This window comes from Mustela erminea, chromosome 15, assembly GCF_009829155.1.
Source record: "Mustela erminea isolate mMusErm1 chromosome 15, mMusErm1.Pri, whole genome shotgun sequence".
In the NCBI taxonomy this organism is placed as follows: Eukaryota; Metazoa; Chordata; class Mammalia; order Carnivora; family Mustelidae; genus Mustela; species Mustela erminea.
In genome coordinates this window covers 3,700,880-3,720,269 of record NC_045628.1, presented here as the reverse complement: position 1 = coordinate 3,720,269, position 19,390 = coordinate 3,700,880, and the positions used below count along the sequence as shown (strand labels likewise).

Here is a 19,390-nt window from a genome sequence, read left to right as displayed (position 1 = left end):
CCAGCCAAACATGGGGCGCGGTGCTGTCCGTGTTGTTGGTAACTCATCCTCATGATAACCAGTGAAACCAGAATGACCAGCCCCATTTTGCAGGTGGAGAAAGTGAGGCTAAGGATAAGTCACCTCTCCCATTGGCACTAGAAGTAGGTACAAGACAGCACTAAAGCCTAGGCAGCCTGACCTCTGAGGCCAGGCTCTGGGTGAGAGCTGTGCCGCAAGGCGGAGCTGCTGGCTCGGAGGGGAAAAGGGCGGCAGGTGTGCCGCAGGCTGGATGCTCTCTGCCCTGGGGACAGATCCCGTAAATAGTGCCGGTAGCTTTGCTCCCTTGGGACGGATGTTATGATCCGAAGGACTGTGGATGTGGGCGGTCAGGCGGGTTAAACTCTTTTCCCAGAGTTGCCCCGGGAGAGGTTGGCCACAGAGGAGCATGACCAGGGGGACCGCTCCAGTGGCATTGGTGCCCTGGTCTCCAGTGTCTTGCCCACCTGCACATTTGCCATGAGGACTCAGGTGTGAGAGAGAGAGAGAGAGAGTGAGCTCGTTCAGAAGAGTGGCTGGTTCACAGCCGCCACTGGCGGACTAATTATCCTCACCAGCGGGATTACCTTCCCTAACAAGAAGGTGGATCCTTTTCCCTTAGTAAACACCTGTTACGTCCAGGAACCAGGGCTGGGAACGGGAGGTGTAAACGCAAAGGTAGGGGCTACCGTGGAGATTCAGGATCCTGAAATCTCAGGTTAAAAATAAAGGCTGCGCTGAGGTAGGGGCCGGCGGTGAGCGGGCTGAGCTCTGGTTGGCCCCATCGCCCCCTCGGCCAAGCTGGGTGGACGGCTCTTCACTCTGCTTTACGAGCTTCCTCTGTGTTAACACGAAGGGTCATGACATGCTCGATTGGAGCATCTCTTGAAATCCGTTTGGAAAGCTTTTGAGATAGATGGGGACGTTGTGGAAATAGCTAAGGGGGACCCCATATCCCCTTCACCGGGGGCCCCACATCCACAGTCCACACAGCCGCGCTGTGTTGATCCAACTACGGCGTTAGCGTGGGTACGATACTATTCACCAAACCATAGATTTATGTAGATGTTCCCAGTTTTCCCAGCAAAGGCAGTTTTCTGCTCCAGGAGACCCGCCTCTCTTTTGGAAGCAACTCTTTTGGCCAGGAAATGATAGAGAATAAAAAACTGTATTTTTTAGCTCCAGTTCAATTCAAACAGTTTAAAATACTCTGGGCAATGCCCCTTGGGGATTTACATACTGAAACAGAGAGCCTGCCGTGGATAAGGCGGCATGTCCCATCTTTGGCGTATAATAAGAGGAAAATTATTCAAGACTGTCTTCTAGCTGAGAATAGAAGGCGTGCGGAGCCAAACAATCATACAGACTCTGGGAGAGAATTCAGAGGGGGAAGAGAGGCTTCAAAGGGGAACCGTTGAAAGAACAGGAAGCTAAATTCAGAGTTGACCCCCAGAGGCTGAGAAGCATCTTTGCCTTTGGTGTGAAAGGCTGTTTCCCCCCCAGGAGTGGACCTGACGTCGCTGAGACAGATGAAGCTCCAGAGACCACTGGCCATGCTGACAGATGTCAAACACTTCTTATCCGGCGGCGGAAATGTTGACGAGAGGAATGATGAAGGAGTGACTCTGGTGAGTTTGCGCACGCGACTCGGAAATCCTGCTGGAATAGAGATTTCAGCCGATGTCTCCTGTGTAGAATTAGGTACTACTTGTAAAAATGGCTTTTTTTTTCCTGATCGTGAAAAAACTACCTATAATCATAAAAATCTTGAAAACACCCACGTATGCAAAGAGGAGAACAGAAATCCCATACGCCGCTGCTCCTCGAAGCCAGGGGTTCTAGGTGGACGTGTTCTGTTCAGGCCTTCCTTCCGTGTATTTTTAAAAATCGAGAATGATTTGTATGTGTTACTTTGTCAGTGTGATATTTGAACTGGAACTTACAGGAGGATGTTTTCATTTTAATCTTAACAAACACAAATTATGGGTCACTCTGGTGAATGAATTTCGAAATCCAAGCAAAATTATGCCATTACTTCTTTTTTTTTTTTTTTTAATAGCTGTTGGGCATAGTTGCAGTAATGTGAAAACAGTACAATTAAATGTGGGTTAATTCTAATATAAGCATAATATCTGATCATGAGAATAAAAAACATCTGAGTTATTGACCCAAAAAATGTACTTGAACTAGGCATGCTAGTGTTGAAGTTAATCACGGTTGGAACTAAACGTATTGAGGCTCAGGGAAAAAATTAAGAGGAATTAAGCTAACAGGCAAGAGTATGATGCTTGAAGCATGGGTTGTGTAGAAGTGTCTGGAAGAAGTGATTCAGTTTCTGGCACGGCAGAAATAAGGTGTGAGGTTGAATACTGTGATGAGAGAAGTGATTTGTCTAAATGGATAAAGTGGTGTGAGACCTGATACAATTTTAGATTTATTAAATACAGATCAAGCACCTTGAGACCTCTAGATAGAATAATCTTCCTTGATACTGATCTTGGACTTTGGAATATAAATTTCAAAAGACTATAAAAAAAACACCAAGTTACAAGCAAAGAACACAAAGTATGTTTAGAATTTATTGAAAAATCACACATTCAAATGGAAAAATATTGTGATTAATCTATTGGGATATTAGCCACCTCCTGTGAACAAAATAGTAATGAATAAAACCACAAAAGTCCTTTTGTTGTGGGCTTCATTGCATTGGGGAAGATACATAATATACAATATAAATGAGCTAAATACAAAACATATTAACAATGGCAGATGCAAAGGAGAAAATAATAAAATGAGACAGGGAGGTGCTGGGTGTGTGTTGACATTTTGGAGGCACACAGGCAAGGTCTCACTGACGAGGAATTTTGAGTAATGACCTGACAGAGGTCTGCACACACCACAGGTGTGCATAGGAGCATTCAAGACTGAATGGTGGTAGGTGCAAAGGCCCTGAGGCAGGGGTGGGTGTGTTGTGATTTAGAAACAACACAGAGGCCTGTGAGGCTAAGTAGAGTAAAGGGAAGGAGGGAGGCAGCTGGCGCGGATCACACAGGGTCTGTGCACCTGTGTGAGGACCGTGGAGTCACTCTGAGTGCGATGGGAGCACATTGGAGGGCTCTGAGGAGAGCAAGACATGGTTCTACTTTCGTTCTAAAAGCACCACTTGCTCAGACTGCTGTTAAGGATGGATGGTCAGAGGGCAAGGCTGATGCCGAGAGTTCAGGTAAGAGAGTAACCCAGTGGTTGGTGGTGTGGCTCAGACCAAGCTGCAGGAAGCTGAGGGGGTGGGAAGTGGCTGACTTCCATCTGCATGGGAAGAAGATCCACTGGGACTTCCTGATGGCCAAGTGGTGGAAGAGAAATGATGACTGCAGAGTGACTTCAAGTACTTTTAGCTTGGACACCTGGAGTGATGGGGTTGACATCCAATGAGACAGAAGGTGGAGGATAAAATGAGCTTAGGACACGGACAGTTCGGGGAACAGAGAGCTATGGCTGCCTCTGAGCCGTCTTCATGGAGGTGTTGGGTTTGTGGTTGGTTGCTAGAGTCTGGAATTCAGGAGCTGTCTGGACTGCAGACTCAATTTGGGGAACACTAGCATAGAAACATGGCACTGAAAGCCTTGACCATGGGTGAAATCAAAGATTTGATACAGAAGGAAAGAGAAATTGGGACTGAGCCATGGAGCTTAGGAAGAAGAGAAAGATCCAGAAATGATCTCTGGGGCAGGGGGCATAGAGGGTAGAGGAGCAAGGAGGAGCTCCCAAGGTAGGAGGAGAACCAAGAGAATGAGTCGTCACAGGAGCCAAAGAAAGGAAGTATGATGAGGAGGGGGAGGAAGCTGTGAACTGTTAGATACCACCGAGAGACCAAGTGACTGGAGATGGTGACTTGGCCGTTGGACTTAGTAGCATGGAGGTCACTGGTCTTCTCAGCTAGGGCACTTTCATTGGAGTGCGAGCCTCGAGATCCAGACTGGAGCAGATAATGGTTCTTTAAAAACATGGCATGCACTGATGCCTAACTCAGAAACCCAATAGATCTTTGCTTCTCTGTTTGGCACAAGACATTACAGCTTTAGATTTCTTTAAAAAAAAAAAAATCTCTGCTAAATTAAAATGGCATTCGTGTTTCAAATACCACTGAACAGAAGGACCCACCTACTTCAGTAGTGAAGCTGTTTCAAGAATCAATACAGAGCAATACATTGCTATCCTGTTCAGTCATTTTCAATTTTGACATTCTTTGTGACTTTTTTAAATTGAGCAGAGAGCATAAATGTTGCAAACAAATTGTTGTTTGGATTTAAACAATCATCTCTGAGCTTTTCATGAGGGAAGTAACGGTGGTTGGGAGGCTAGGAAGTTGTCCCTCGAAGATGGCTCGCAGCATTGAGCAAGTGGAGGGTGAGATTGATTTCTTATGTCTGAATTGGTTAGTCTGTCACGTTAATGACCGCCACCCCATGCTGGCCTCTAGACTGTGCGTTCTTGTCTGTTGTTGGTGGGAACCGTGAAAAGACACTCGTCCACAGAATTCTGTATCCCGAGTAGGCATGCCTGTTGTGGCTTAAAATTAGGCATCATTTCCCACAGTTACATTGTGCAAAAAAGGTAAAACTATCAAGAAAAGATGCAATACTGCTACACTTGTAGTATATTGCCTTTTTCTCCTCTGTTAGAATATGCAATAAAGTAACCAAACATAATGTTGCTCTTTGAAAAAGATCTCTTAGTTTACACAGATAATTCTTTTTAGAGGAAAACAAAGCCTCCAAAAAGGACACAATTCCAAAAAAAAAAAAAAAAGTCATTACGAGCATATGGAAATGCATTCCTGAGTTCAAGTGCATAGATGCTCTTTGAAAATTTGACTGTAATGACTTTCAGATCCATTAGGAAGATGCTGGTTCTTTCTCTTTTGTCACAGAATTTGATATATAACATCTGGCCTTGGGATGTATTCACTGGGTTTGTTGGAAAAGAATTATTCATGAGATGCAAACATCAAGCAATTTTATTTTTGTTTCCCTTTGTCTTTTCAGTAGCGCTGGTTTACCCTTACTTCTGGATGAAGACTTAGCCATTGCCATCAGCTTTCTGGCCATTTTTAGGGAATAGAGTTTTTGTGGTTACTTTATATTACAAACCATAGCCTTAGTTTAGAGATTAGAGTGTCTGGTCCTATATAACCATGAAAAGTCCCAGCTTGTGTGAAATCAGGGTTCACTGATCTTTTTTATGCCGTGTTACCCTCTAAACCTCGGTGTAGCAGTGGATTCCTTGTCAGAATTGGGTTTAATGTAATAAAGATGGTGCCTGTATTACAGAGAACGCCAGTTACATGGAAACATCATAATCCTACTATCAAAATTAAATTTGTGATATGTTATGCATGTGCTTCTTTATGAAGGCACTGAGTGACGGATAATCATTGCCAGGATGTTAGGGTAGATTTGAATATGGGGGATATTTGGAGATGTCCGCTGTGACAGCACTGTGTAGGGACATACCACTTTCAATGACAGCATCCTAGGTGAGTAGCCTAGATTCACCATTCAAGAAGTTGCTGAATTTCATTTGGGGTTAGAAAAAAAAAATAAAACAAACCATTTTCCCATCCAAGTTTGCAAAGCCCCTGAATCTCCCTGAGATCCTGTGGGGTCTGGTGGGCTCAGGTGTTGAGGCCCCCGATCTCAGTGAAATCTGGAACCCACTGCTGGCGTCGTGTCGCATCAGATTTGGGAGTCCATGGAAGGGAGGGTGGCCATGGTCATCTGTTTCCCCTCTCATCACCGTCTCCTCTTCCGTGTCAGTGACGTGGAGGGAGAGGAGGGGAGGGGACAGATGCGCAGGAGGAGACACACTGGGAGCTGGAAGGTTTGGGCTTGAGGTTTCCTGTTGGGTGTCCTGCTCTCTGGGCACGAAGCTGACCCCTTCCCTTGTGAGGATGTGAGGGTTCTTCAGATACGTCACCCCCACCACTGGGGTCTCCAGAGAGTCCTTCACACCTGCCTCTGCTCTGGGAGTCAGGGGTACCCCAGCCTGTCTCTACAGGGCCACGCACGCTCTCCAGCCATCTCCCTGAAACAGGACGGAAAACAAACATGGCTGTCCTCCCTGTGTTTGTCTTTGCCGGTGCGACCTCATGAGTGCGGGCAGACGCCAGCATATCTGTGACTCCCCTTCGCTGCCCACGAAAGCAGAGAGCCAGCTTGTCCCTTGTCCTTTATTTTTTCTAGTCAGGAATCGAAACCAGTAACCGTGTCTCCAACAGACTCCAGAGGACACATGGCTTCTGTCGGTGACCACTGAAGCCAAGCTCTGCCGACATGATTAGGGAGGGACCCAGGCCCCACCACCATACAAAAATTTCTCATGTGTCCTGTCTCCATTTCTCTCTCATTTGGACCTACTATACCCTCAGTCTAGAGGTAGAAGTCAAAGGAAATCTAGGCTGGGGCATCTGTCTGTCTCAGTCAGTAGAGTGTGTGGCTTTGATCTTGGGGTTGTGAGTTCGAACCCCACACTGGGTGCAGGTGTAGAGATAAAACATTAAAAATGTAATTAGGCAGTTTTTGGTCAACTATTTTCAGATGTCCATATTTGGTCTCACTTTGAGATGTGATACATATTATTTTCTTACACAGTCAAAACTACAGTAGGAAAAATCTTCTGTTAATATTTTTTTAGGGATTTTATTTATTTGACAGAGAGAGAGAGAAAGCGAGAGAGGAAGCACAAGCAAGGAGAATGGGAAAGGGAGAAGCAGGCTTCCCACTGAACAGGGAGCACAATGTGGGGCTCTGTCCCAGGACCCTGGGGATCGTGACCTGAGCCGAAGACAGATGCTTAATGACTGAGCCACCCAGGCTCCTCCTTCTGTTAATATTCTGATAGAAAACTAGAACTGGAGAAAATTTGCCAGTATTCATTCAAAATCTGGACTAATTCCTTCAGCTGCTTGAATAGCTATCCCTCAAGATTGATTTTCATTTACTCCTAAGGTAATTTTCATCAGAATTTGACATTAGCCTCCTAGTGGCCTGCCTGGTCTAGAGTGGGAAGAGTCACAGACCTCAAATAAGATGACATTCAATGGGAATATATTTTTAATTTCACACACAAATTTCTTTTTTAAATGAGATTCTGAAATAGGAGACTGAGTAAGTAACTTAACAATGAACCCCCAGTTCCCGTGTCACACAGTAAAAAGGAGTTATGTCTGGGTGGTGAAAGCCCTTCTAATATCGAAATGGGAGAGAACGCACAAGGGGAAATGCTGAGATCATTGACTATGACAAAAATTAAAATGAACACTTGTGCATTAAATAATGAGCAAACTTAAGAGGCAGATAATAAACTAGGAATATGATACTTGGGACAGGTCTTTCAAAATGTTGATAGTTTTAAAATATGCAGCATTTGTAGAAATGAAGGAAAAGATCATCTCTCAGTAGGAAAACAAATTGCAGTGAGAGTCCATACCCAAAAGAAAGTACAGCTACCCTACAGATATATCAAAAGAGACCCATTTTTAGGAATGCAGTGCATTGAATTTATTTATAGTCATTTTAGAAATACATAATAGTGAAGCCCCAAAGGCTAAGGGTCTATGAGAAAGAGCCCCTCCACACACCACTCGAGGGGATGGGGATTGCACCAACATTGTGGAACTCAGTGTAGGCAAATACATTGAAAAAATTTTCATTATTTTAGGATTGCAATTCTATATCTGGGAATGTGTCAGAAGCACATAATCAGACACAAATCCAGTGATTACCAACAAAGCGATCTTCTATAAAATAAAAAATACGGCACATGTGTAAAAGCCCAGTAGTGAGGAGTTGGTCAGCGGATGGTAATGCAGGGCTGTGCGCTGAGCTCTCCTGGAGAGCAGTCAGTCGGGAGAAGCACGTCGTGCTGAGGAGACAGGACGGTCCTCAGGCGCAGCGCCCTCACTGCCCGGGGTGGCTCTTGTTGGTTGGTCATTGTCTCAGTCTTGACCCCAGCCCCCCACACCACCTGCGCGAGGAGGAGGCTGATTCAGAGACACTGACTCCTGCGGACTTCTAAGGGGGGTCTCAGGTCCTGTGTCTTCATCGCTGCGCAGCGCAGGACCTGGCGATGGTTTTGATCGGTGTGAGGAGGCTGCACGCCACGCTTAGCGCACGTCTGTGCCTCCACAGGTGGTGGCCTGGGCGAAAGCTGCGGCAAGTGTGTCAATGGTGGGTGTCTCCGGAGACAAACATTTAATACAAGACAAGGATATTGGGGAAGGGGGTGTATGGGAAGAAGAAAAATGCCATTTTTAGACCCAATACATTATGGGACGCACACAGGGTTGTTAGGAGCACTGACGAACTGTGGTTGTTAGGAGCACTGTGAATCGCGGCTGTTCCCCGGGTGGCCTGGCCGACGCGGGTGCCGGTGCCCGGTGGCCATTTCCGAGCGCCCATGCTGCAGAACACGGAAGAACGTGGCTTCGCCTACAGGGGCCGTGCTCCCCGGGGCTGGTCGCCTGAATTAGCTCAGCCCCAGCTTTTGCCTCTGCAGTACCAGGACAAAGGTCATTGCCTCACGGGTCTTACAGACGAGAAGGAATAACTGATAACTTTTATGAGCAGCGTTTGTGAAGCGGCTCTGAAGCCTCGTCCTGCGTTGTAACTGCGTGGGTGATTTCCAGCCTGCCGTAATTTCCCAGGACTGTCCTTTTGCAATTGTCCTTCCAAGAAGTGCTGCTCATGATTTACAGAAACAGCAGCTGTCTCTGTCTTTCTTCCAAGACCCCATAACGCAGCAGGAGAGGAGTGTTCTGAGATGCTGTAGGGATAGACACGTTCACATTTGGCCCCTGACATCTTCCAGACATTGTCAGGACAAGGGAGGGGGGCAACGTCCGTTTCAGAAAATAGACATTTTCGTGTCTATTAAATAGACAAGGTCTATAAAATAGACATTTAACTCAGTGATGAGAACGGTCCCCTTGGTGGGGGGGTCTGGAGGCTTGCTTATGGATTCAGAATTTGATTGCCGGTAGAATCAGGGTAGAGCCTCTAAGCTCTTACTGATTTACTGTGATGAATTTTTAAAACTCTGTTGTCTCTTGTAAGGAAGTAGAAATACTCAAAGTCAGGAGTTTTTGCCTTCATTTTGAAATGGTCTCGGATTAAATTTGTCTGCCTTCAGAGATGTCACTGGGAGCTCTTGCTTTTGACAGCTTTTCTCCCAAGTGAGCCAAGACTTTCCTTCTGGTCTTTTCCTTGAGAGCAGTGCCTGAGATGGTCAGCTAGGAGCTGGGCTGAGTTTGGAATGGGAGAACCCAATTTTTGCCCCGTGGAAAGCAAATCTTCTCATTAAGGAGTTCATCCTTGATGACAAGTGAACTTGACTTCGTTAGTCTCAGGTGCTAACCAACAAATGGACAGTGAAAACCTTCTCAGATCCCGATGTGCGTGCTTATAGTTCAGAGGAACCTTTGAGTCAACTGATTATTAGTGTGATGTAGACTCAATTGCGGAGCAGGTGTAAGACTGGTTTTCCAGGAGAACAAGTATATAAAATCATCCTTCTCTGAGATACTTGTGGATGGTTTGTTCTTGGGACTGTTTGCTAAAATATTGATGAGGTGAATTCTATGTATAACCAAGTATGGGAAGAGTGATGTGAAACTTGATCTCTTTGTGTTTATGCCTTAAATTGGTTAAATATATTTGTTCTTTTGTTGTAATTAACTAGGAGAGATAAGCATGTACGTACACGGTGTACATGAAAGAGCACAGTGAACTCCAAGGGTAGAAAAGCAAATGTTTTTGCTGGATTTTATTAATATATATGTACACACATTTAATAAGCCTTTTGACTTTATTATAATTTTATCTTTTTAATAAAAACAGAAAGGTACAAAATTCCATGCTACAAGACCAAGAAGAAAAGCAAATGTTTTTGCTGGATTTTATTAATATATATGTACACACATTTAATAAGCCTTTTGACTTTATTGTAATTTTATCTTTTTAGTAAAAACAGACAGAAAGGTACAAAATTCCATGCTACAAGACCAAGAAGAAATCATTGATTTTACTACTTTTATATTGTTTTTCTTTTTCCTTCCATATAGTTTCATATTATTATGCTCATGAAATCAAGTGCGTAGTTACTTAAGAACCCAGTTTAAATGACAGTTCAACTACAAATCAAGGCTTCTATGCTGGAAGCGGGAATTACCTCACCTGAAAAGTCTGAATCGTTCTCTAAACCTGACCTCCTGGTTGTAGCCTCTGAGTCCTCCGTCCTGAGCTAAGCTTGCATTCATGAGCTAACCTGGGAGCAGGAGGAGGAGAACCATATAATCATTTTAAGGTCTGTTGGGATTAACTCGTCCTTTCCAGTGTGTTGGCCCATTTTTCCTGTTCCTAAGCACCAAGATGATCACATCTCCTGCTGTCATATATGTCCTCGAATCTCCTCCAGTCGCACAACTACAGGGCTAGAATTTCAGAGCCGGTCACTACGTGTTTGACTTTTTGGGTGAGAAGAGGGTAAAGTGTTCAGTTATTGCATTTTGTATGCAAAAGTGCTCAGATTCCGGTACAGAGAACACTAAAGAAGGAAATGGGAATTGCATGAAAAATCGCACGTTGTCTGGGTCCGAGGGGAAATAATAATTAAGCCATAAGCCTTTGTTCCAAGAAGGATACTGTCCACTTACATCAAATAAGTAAAACTGCAGGTATGTTCTTCTTTTTAAAGGTATTTTATATTTGATAATTTGTTAGCTCTCAAAACAGCTCACTGAATAAGCTGTTTTGATGTCACTGCTTCTTTTTTGAAGTTCTATAACAAAGTATTCCCTCACCGCAGTTACACATGGCGTGTGCCAGCGGCTACAAGGAGGTGGTGGCCCTTCTCCTGGAGCATGGCGGGGACCTGAATGTCGCGGACAATCAGTACTGGACCCCACTCCATTTGGCAGCAAAGTATGGCCAGGTAAAGTGATCTCCTAAATTATTGTTTTTAAATCATTCTATAATGAATACATCATTCAAATTTTTAAATTGTGCACAGTCAGGATGAAACTGGGTTTTCAATGGCAGCCCATGTTGCCATTATTTTTACGGTGGAAGGAAACCATCATCTTTCGGAAGGATGCATAAAACATGCCGTCCTCGGGATTCTGCACATTGTCGTCAGAATTGTTGGAGAGATAAGACAAAATCAAAAACATGTTTCATAGGATGGGCTTACTATTTTCTTAACATTACATAATCCTTACGTAGTTCATATTTTCATGAATCGTTAGTAACTCTATTTGTTCTCTATAGTTTGTAGAAGTAAAGCAGAATTCTGTTTTATGTTTTAGTTTTTCACTATAAATTATATTTCATCTTGAAGAATGAAGAATGAGGAGCACATTTTTTTTTCTATGAATAGGTTTTTCGTCATAGCTGATACAACTTGAGTTCCTATTGCACAAATTACTTTCTCACCAGCTACCATGACATCATCAGGAAGAAACAAAATGACTTTTAAATGATTTTATGTGGGTGAATGTGACTACAGTGTTCATAATATTTAATTTTGAAATCTATTTATACAATACACAATATTTTGTGTTGGAGAAAGCCTGAGTAGTTCTGTTTTGGAAGAGAATTCATTGTTACATAAATATGGAGATTTAGGTTAAACTTGATGATTCTCAAACATTGGTCTAGAGTAACAGGTCATGCCCCTTAGGTTCATAGTAAGTCAAGTCTCTTAGGTACCAACGGGTACACAAAATATCCATCATAAAATCCGAGCATGGCTGTTGTTAAAATAATGGATACCATTTACATTTCACAATTTAGAGAAAGCACATTGCTTAGGAGATGTTTTTCAAAATAATAAAAACATTATTTGCTTTGGCAACATTTCCTTTATGAAAAGTATCATTTGTTAATAAATATTTCCAACAGGCCCTTTATTAAGTACCCCAAACTCTGTGTTTAGCAAATGAATGTTTGTGTAAGTAAATGGATGGTTCAAGGCGAGGAGACTGCAGGTAGCTGGAGTCACTTGTCCTAGGGGCTAGGGGTCTCAGGTCCCCCCAGTAGATCATGGGAGTAGTGGGGGGTCAATAATCGCCATGAACCATGAACACACTAGTGCTGCATTTCTAGCACCATAGCACACTGGGAGACACTGGGTGTCAGGTTTTGTCTTTAGTAAAAAGTACAGAAGCAAACACAGAAGCAAGTTTGGCTTCCTTGAATACAACCTGTTGGCCCATGCAGAAGAAATGGTAACCAGTGAATTATCAGAACATGCTCCTTGTCGTCAGGGATCCCTCTGGAAGGAGCTACATCTGCAAGTGAGTGAGAGCTTGGTAAAATGTGACAGAACGCTGCTTACTACAGTTAAATTAATTAAGGCTTTCATTTTACCCATTTTTTTCCCATTTTTCTGATTGGACTTTTAGAGTTCAGATTGGGTTCATTTCAAAGAATACCAAATTGGTTCCCTTTAACCACTTTGATAAGCTAATGGGAGAATAGGACTATTTTTAACAAGTTTTTTAAAGACATTCCTTGGGGGGTGCCTGGATGGTTCAGTGGGTGAAGTTTCTGCCTTTGACTCAGGTCATGATCCTTGTTCCTGGGATCGAGCCCCACATCAGTCTCCTGCTCAGCAGGGAGTCTGTTTCTCCCTCTCCCTCTGCCCTGTCTCCTGATTATGCTCATTCTCTCTCTGTCAAATACATAAATAAAGTATTTAAAGAAAAAAAAAATCCAGACATGCCTTGGACTAAATACATCATTTCAGCTGTTGTTAGACATTTAATTTTTTTTTTTTTCAGAAGCCAGTGTGTAGTTTTTGTTTGATTTGGTTGCAGGTCAAATGAAATATTTGGTAGGACTTGGTGTATTTTACTTGTTATTGCATGTTTTGGTTCTATGATTTCCATTTGGTTTGTATTGTCCCTTCTATGTCTTTGATGGAATCTCCTCTTCTTTCATTTGTTTCGAGAGGATTTGTAGTTGCTTGTTGAAGCATTCTCATGAGATCTGCTTTACCCTCATCATCAGATGATTGTGGCATGATTCATCTTGTCAGTTCTTCATCTTTTCTCATTCAAGTTGTGATTTCCTGATCTTGGTATGACAAGTGATTTTTAATTGTATTTTCGGACACTTCAGCTAATTTGTTCAGAGACTCTCAGTTCTGTATAAATATTCTAGTTTAATTCTCCTGTTTACGTTTGATATGCGGACCTGGTCTTCTTCAGGAGGTTGTAGTTCCAGTAGCAGTTTAATTTTCAGACCCTTTGGGGGGTTTTTTGGTCTACGTGGCCCATTTGGTGCTCCTGGGATCCTCACTCCTTCTTCCAGGGTCCCCAAAGGGGTGGAAGAAGAGGTTTTCCCAAGCCAGACTACCCTGTGTCTTAAGATAAGGTTGGGGGGGGGTCTCTGCAGGGACAAAAGACTTTTGGGGCTAGGGGCTCACTGGGGTATGCTCCCTCTTACAGGGCCCTCCTCCCAGCTACCCTTGACTCTCATCAGGGAGAGGATCTCAGCTCAGTGGGAGAAGAGTACTTGCCCTGGCACTTCGTGTTAGCAGATTGTGGTGCTGGACTCACCTGATGTTGTCTGAGGGACACATCTGGAATGTGGGAGGGATGCCTCAAACCAGGCCATCTTCTGTCCTAAAGATGGGCTGGGAAACCCTGGGTCTGGGCTAGACTTCAGAGTTCTTCTTGGGTTTATTGTAATTAGAAGGGAAGATAGGAAAGAACCAGTCTAGGCTGGAATGTTTTAAAACAACTGCTCTATTTCAAAAGAATTACTGACTTCTGAAAGTCTCCTGAAGCTTAATAGAGAGGAATGAAAGGAAGTGAATTTATGATTATTTTCACATGAAACCCATCTGTGGTGGAAGAGAAACAAAGATGCTTTTATATGACTTTCTTGTAGCATGTCTACTAGGATCTTTGATTCTGCGCATTGAACGTGTCTTGATGTGACCGATTCTTCCTGACCCATATTTTGCCAGGTTTGTTCTGAAGAACACGCCTGCTCACGGGCTCTGAACAGGGGCTGAGCGGATCCAGCAAGCCTCCCTAATCCTCCGTCCGGGGAGTCTGGCCCCAGGGTCTTCTATGAATGTGAACCGTCCACCTCTGTTAAAAGGGGGATTTTTACATAGCTCGGGGGTTCTGGGGAGTGATGATGGCAGATACGGAAGATGCGTGCTGAGCACCACTTGGCGTGTATCCTGGTCATTGATTCAGTTGTGAGATTTGTACAGATGATATCCGATGCAGGGTTTCTGGCAATGGCCATGATTAGTGTTCAAATGAGGCAGCTTTAAAAACCAATGTCACTTTATCCTCTGCTTCTTTCAAAAATGACTAGCCATCAGCTCAGTATTTCCTAATTCCTTATACATTTATGTACCAAGGAGAGATGAAGATCTCGTGTGTCTTCTCCATTCTGCTCCATCAACCCTGTTCAGCAGGGTTACCAGAATATAAGCTCCCAGCCGCGAGGACAGTTTGCGTGTCCTCTTGCCCTCTTGCCCTCTGTGCTCGGTGCCCTGCGGAGTAACCAAAGGGACTGAGGGGGCAGATCCATCAACCAAGAACTCGAAGCAAAGCTCTAACATACAGAAGCAGACGGGGGCTTTTCTGGTGGAATATATGACACCAAAACCAAACTATGGTTTTTCAATTCAGACTACGAAGACAACTAACAGATTTATATTAATAGATTTTGAATCAATTGTATCTCAATTATTCTGTCAGGAAAATACCATATGATATATAGAATAATATTTAAAAATTATTCACTTGTAAAAATGCTATTTAGTATTCATTTTGGAAATAATTTAGAAATAGCTTTTATGTGAATTTCAAGTTATATGCATGGGAGATTTATAACTCTGAAGAAATTTACCGTAAATAAGTATGTCTCAGTTTAGAAAAAAGTTTTAGAAATGCTAACATTGTAAAAGACTAATGGCATTTTTGGAGACATTCATAGCAATTTCACTTTCTTATAAATATCTTGCAAATACAAATACCTTTACGGGGAAGGTAGTTCATAATTTTTAGCGGTTTTCCTTATTGACACTTATACTGGGATGGCATATATATTTTAACATTCCCCTTTATAAATATGTTAACTTTCCAGCGAGGAAAAGGAGATGCTTGTTCTTGTGTAAAACTGGGGACTGAATAATTTATGTGACTGATGTCTTTTGGTTTCATAGTACTTTCATGAGTCGTACATAAAATTTGATTCTAGCCTTCTACATATTTTTAGCGTTTCTGATAGGATTGGTCACGCTACAACAGAAGATAGGAAAGTAACTACAGATGCCGAAGCCTAAACACCCTCCCCTTCAAAAGCATATTCTGTCACACAGCCTGCATATCTTGATGTTCAAAGGAGTCATTTGCATTCATTCTCAAAAACATTTTTGCCCAAGTTCATAAGAATTGAGAAATCTTCAGGGGTTTTGTTTGTTCGGGTTTTTTGTTTTGTTTTGTTTTTTTATTTCTTCTCTTTGGGAGAACATGGAGACACTCTCTGGTTTTCCAGTCGTCGCTCTGAGCACACGCTGTTGACGGGCTCGGCGCTCTGGGGGCTCCCTCTCTTCTCAGTGTTTACTAGTCTTTAGGGAATCCCCACCCTGCAGCCTCCAGCCCCCCCATGCTGCCTCTTGTTTCCCTCTCACGTTGCAGACCCCTGAGCACCCCTGCCAGGTGGGTGATCTCTACCCGCCTGCCCTCCTGCTGCTCTCGTGGACAAAGGGAATGGTCAGCTCATTTCCCAGCCCCCCAGGGTGCTGCCCTTCCCATGTGTCGTTTACTCACCACAGCACTGGGCATCACCCTTCCTCCTAGCTCGCCCCCATCTTCCAGTACGCAACAACCCCCCGAGCCTACGAGCTTCCAAGTAAGAATTGCCTGGGGCTCTGTGAGGTGAAACCATGGCCCCATCCGGTCCAGCAGCCTCCCTCCCTGGGGAGCCACCCACCTGCCAGCCCTGTCCCCACTCCTGCACACCTAAGCTTTGTCAGCTCAGGTGTCATCACAGTGCCTCCACACAACATCCTTCGTACTGCTGGGACAGAAAACATGCACTCCGTGACACAGGGTGCCAGTGCCCTGTGGCGGGGCGTCTGCTTCCTTCTCCAGCTGCCTTCCCCGGCCTCCCCCATCAGACTGGCACCTGTACAGGAACTCAACCACTTCCGTTTTCTGGACGATGCCACCATGTGCCTCCTATTGTGTTCTTTGCTCTTCCTGAAATTGTGCAGTGGTTCAGTATTAACGTGGAGAACCACACGGAGATGCCACTTAAGTGGCCCCTCTCCCAGTTGCTCAGATTCCAGGGAGGACGCTCCCCTGTGCATCCGATGTGGTCCCCGTGTGTTCGTACCTCGTCACGTATCACCGTCGGCTGCACCTGCCTTCGTGTGCCTGCACTGCCCTCTGGTCTGTAAGGACCCAGTGCGCAGACAGTGCCGTTTCTTATCAGCGTGGGGTCCCACCCAGGACACACAGTTCTGTTCACGAACAAGGGAGCCTGTGTCTGCCCTAGAGCTGCAGATGCCCGTTGGTCCAGCCGACTGAGGCTGCTCCTGTGCAGTGGGCTTTGAGCCCACAAGCTCACAGGCGCAGGCTGCCCAGTAGGAGGGACGGTCCCCAGGTACACAGGTCTGTCCGTGGCGCCCCAGATAAAAGGCATGTGGGCCGAGGGACTCCAGCCAAGGGTGAGCAGCACAGGCAACACCTGCTGGGTAGCGTGAGAGGTCATCAAGGAGGCTGACCAGGAGGGGATGCAGGGGGAGGAGGCTGCCACATGGGGGAGGGGAGGGACGGGCTCTGGAAGGACCGGCAGGTACTGGCGGGATCGGAGAGCCTGTGTTCTCAGCGATGGAGGCAGAGCTCTTGGGTCTAATGTGCAATCACAGTTGGGCCACAAATAGGGATAATACTAACTTATTAGGTGGTTTTGTATTTCACATCTGAAATCCTGCAGGGGCAGGAAGCACGCATTGGGAGTTCTGGGACCTTTAACGCTTCAGTTTCTTGTTACTAGATGAAGGAAACAGGCTCCTCTAGCGTCTGAGCTAGAAACCAGCTTCGTCCAGATGCTCACCGTCGTGGTTCAACTCTTTAAAGGGGCCATTTAAATGACCATCAAGGAATTAATTTTGCTGAATTCATCACACTGAAGGACAACTCTCCAAAGAATGAACAAGTCCATGTCCAGTGAAACCTGTGTGGATTTAAATTTCAGCCTAAGTGCATTTTCATTTAGCCTTCAGGGTCTCCCTTCCACCCTCACCACCCCCAGCGCGCGCGCGCGCGCGCGCGCACACACACACACACACACACACACACACACACAGTCGCCTTATCCTCCGGTGCCTTTGGTGATTGTAGCGGTCTTGTACTGGTGGTGACGAATTCTTACTGGGTTACACACCCGACCTATTCACAATTGAAGCAATTTACCTAATGGTCTTTTGAGAGGGTAAAGCAAATGTTCCGGAGGAGAGTAATTGAAATTAGCACGGGCCTGTTTAATTTAGTTCTGTGACGGGCCTCCCCGATTTCTGATCGGAAGCGCATGGGAAAAACTGGCTCTAAAAAAAGAAAGGAACTCCCCAAATGAGAGAGGCTTCCTCCCTCCACACATGAATGCCTCTCTCTATGGGCCTGAAATAAAATGGAGTTGCTTTTATTGCTAAAGATTTTCCTGAAGGAAACATTTTGCTTTTGTTACTGAAATGCTTTCTGGGGTTCTAGGAGAGGCTGCGGAGAGAAGTGGTTTTCTGAGAGATGGCACATTTCTCTTTGGAGGCCTGGACACACTGAATTGCATTTGCAATCGCCAAGTAATTGTTAAGTGTGTGTCTGACATTTTTGCAGAGATATAAAAGCATTTAGATTTATACTGTTCTTTCAAATTTGGGAAAGCCAAAGGCAATCTTAGCTCACTTTTGGTTTGGGTTTTTTTTTTTTTTTTTTCCTTTTCTAATTCCTTTCCTTCTTTTATCCTTCCCTCCCTCTGCCTGTCCATCTTTCTTTTCCTTCTTCCCTTTCATGTGGTTTAAATGCAAATACATCACTCTCATCTTTAATATAAAACAAAGCTCTTTCCTGTACCTATTTCAATGTCCTGGGAAACTGCTCTCTATATTTTATCTTTCATATTTCAATAGAATGTCTCCCTTTAATAAACTCTATATTTGGAAATAAAAACAAACTTCTATATATAAGCACTGTAATATAATTTAAATGCTACTGATATAATCCATGTTCTGCAAAAATCAAACACCGATTTTGAATGGGCTTTGGGAAAGCTAACAAGGAGTAGACTGTTTGAAATCTAATTAATTTTTTAATGAGAATACCAACCAGGACAATCATCGGTGGGCAGGGAGATGTCTTGTGTGCCTGGATGCAAAGCTCTGTGTGTGGGGAGAGCCACAGCGTGTGTTACAATAGCAAAACCCAAGATTGGAAAAGCCAGTCTCATTCTTATCAATATAATAAAGCAAGAAATAGAAACAAAGGGCAAAGTTGGGAAAGGAGAAAGGAGGATGAAATGCCAAAGGAATCCACAAAAAATGGAAAGACTAGACCCATTAAGTGCATTGATCAAGTTGTTTACAGTAGCATTAAAAACATAAAATATAGAACAATATACTTAACAGAATATTTTAACAGACAATTTCTACAGTGAAAACTATGGAACACTACGGTGAGGAATTAAAGAAGACCCCAAAAATGGAGGAGTAAGCCATAATCATGTGCTTTGACAGTGAATATTTTTAAGATCTCTGTGGAAGGCTGAAAAGTGGCCCTCAGAGATGTCCACACCTTGAAGCTCAAAGCCTGTCAATATGTTTGTTCCCTAAAAAGACAAAAGAACTTTGCAGTTTTGATTGGTTACGGATTTTGAGATGGGAAGATTTTCCTGGGTTACCCAGATGGACCCAATCTCATCACACGGGTCCTTAAAAGCAGAGAACAATTCCTGGCTCAGGGTCCCTGGGTGGGGGGTGTGTGGCTATGCAAAAATGGGGGTGTTGTTATTATAAATTGGGGCGTGATCATGTAAATTAAGGCCATTGCACGCAAATAGGGAGTGTGTTTATGAAAAAAGGGCAGACACCTGCAACATTGTTGGCTTGAAATTGAGGGAAGGGGCTACAAGCCAAGGAATATGAGTTGCCTCTAGAAGCAGGAAAAGGCAAGAAACAGATTTTTCTTGAGAGCCAGAGGGAAAATAGTGCTGCTAACACCCCAATTTTAACCCAGTGAGCCCTGTGTCAGACTGCTGACCTATAGAATTGTAAGATAATTTTTCTTATT

At 44.1% G+C, this 19,390-nt stretch overlaps 1 protein-coding gene across 5 annotated transcripts in view; it reads left to right on the top strand.

Moving 5' to 3' along the window:
• Positions 1-19,390, top strand: part of MYO16 (myosin XVI) — a 584,648-nt gene that overhangs the window by 235,788 nt on the left and 329,470 nt on the right. For all 5 annotated transcript variants that reach the window (XM_032314881.1, XM_032314880.1, XM_032314879.1 and 2 more), the window contains exons 6-7: positions 1,522-1,646; positions 10,882-11,007. In XM_032314881.1, the coding sequence (XP_032170772.1) occupies positions 1,522-1,646; positions 10,882-11,007 (251 nt within the window). The remainder of the gene's footprint in view (positions 1-1,521; positions 1,647-10,881; positions 11,008-19,390) is intronic.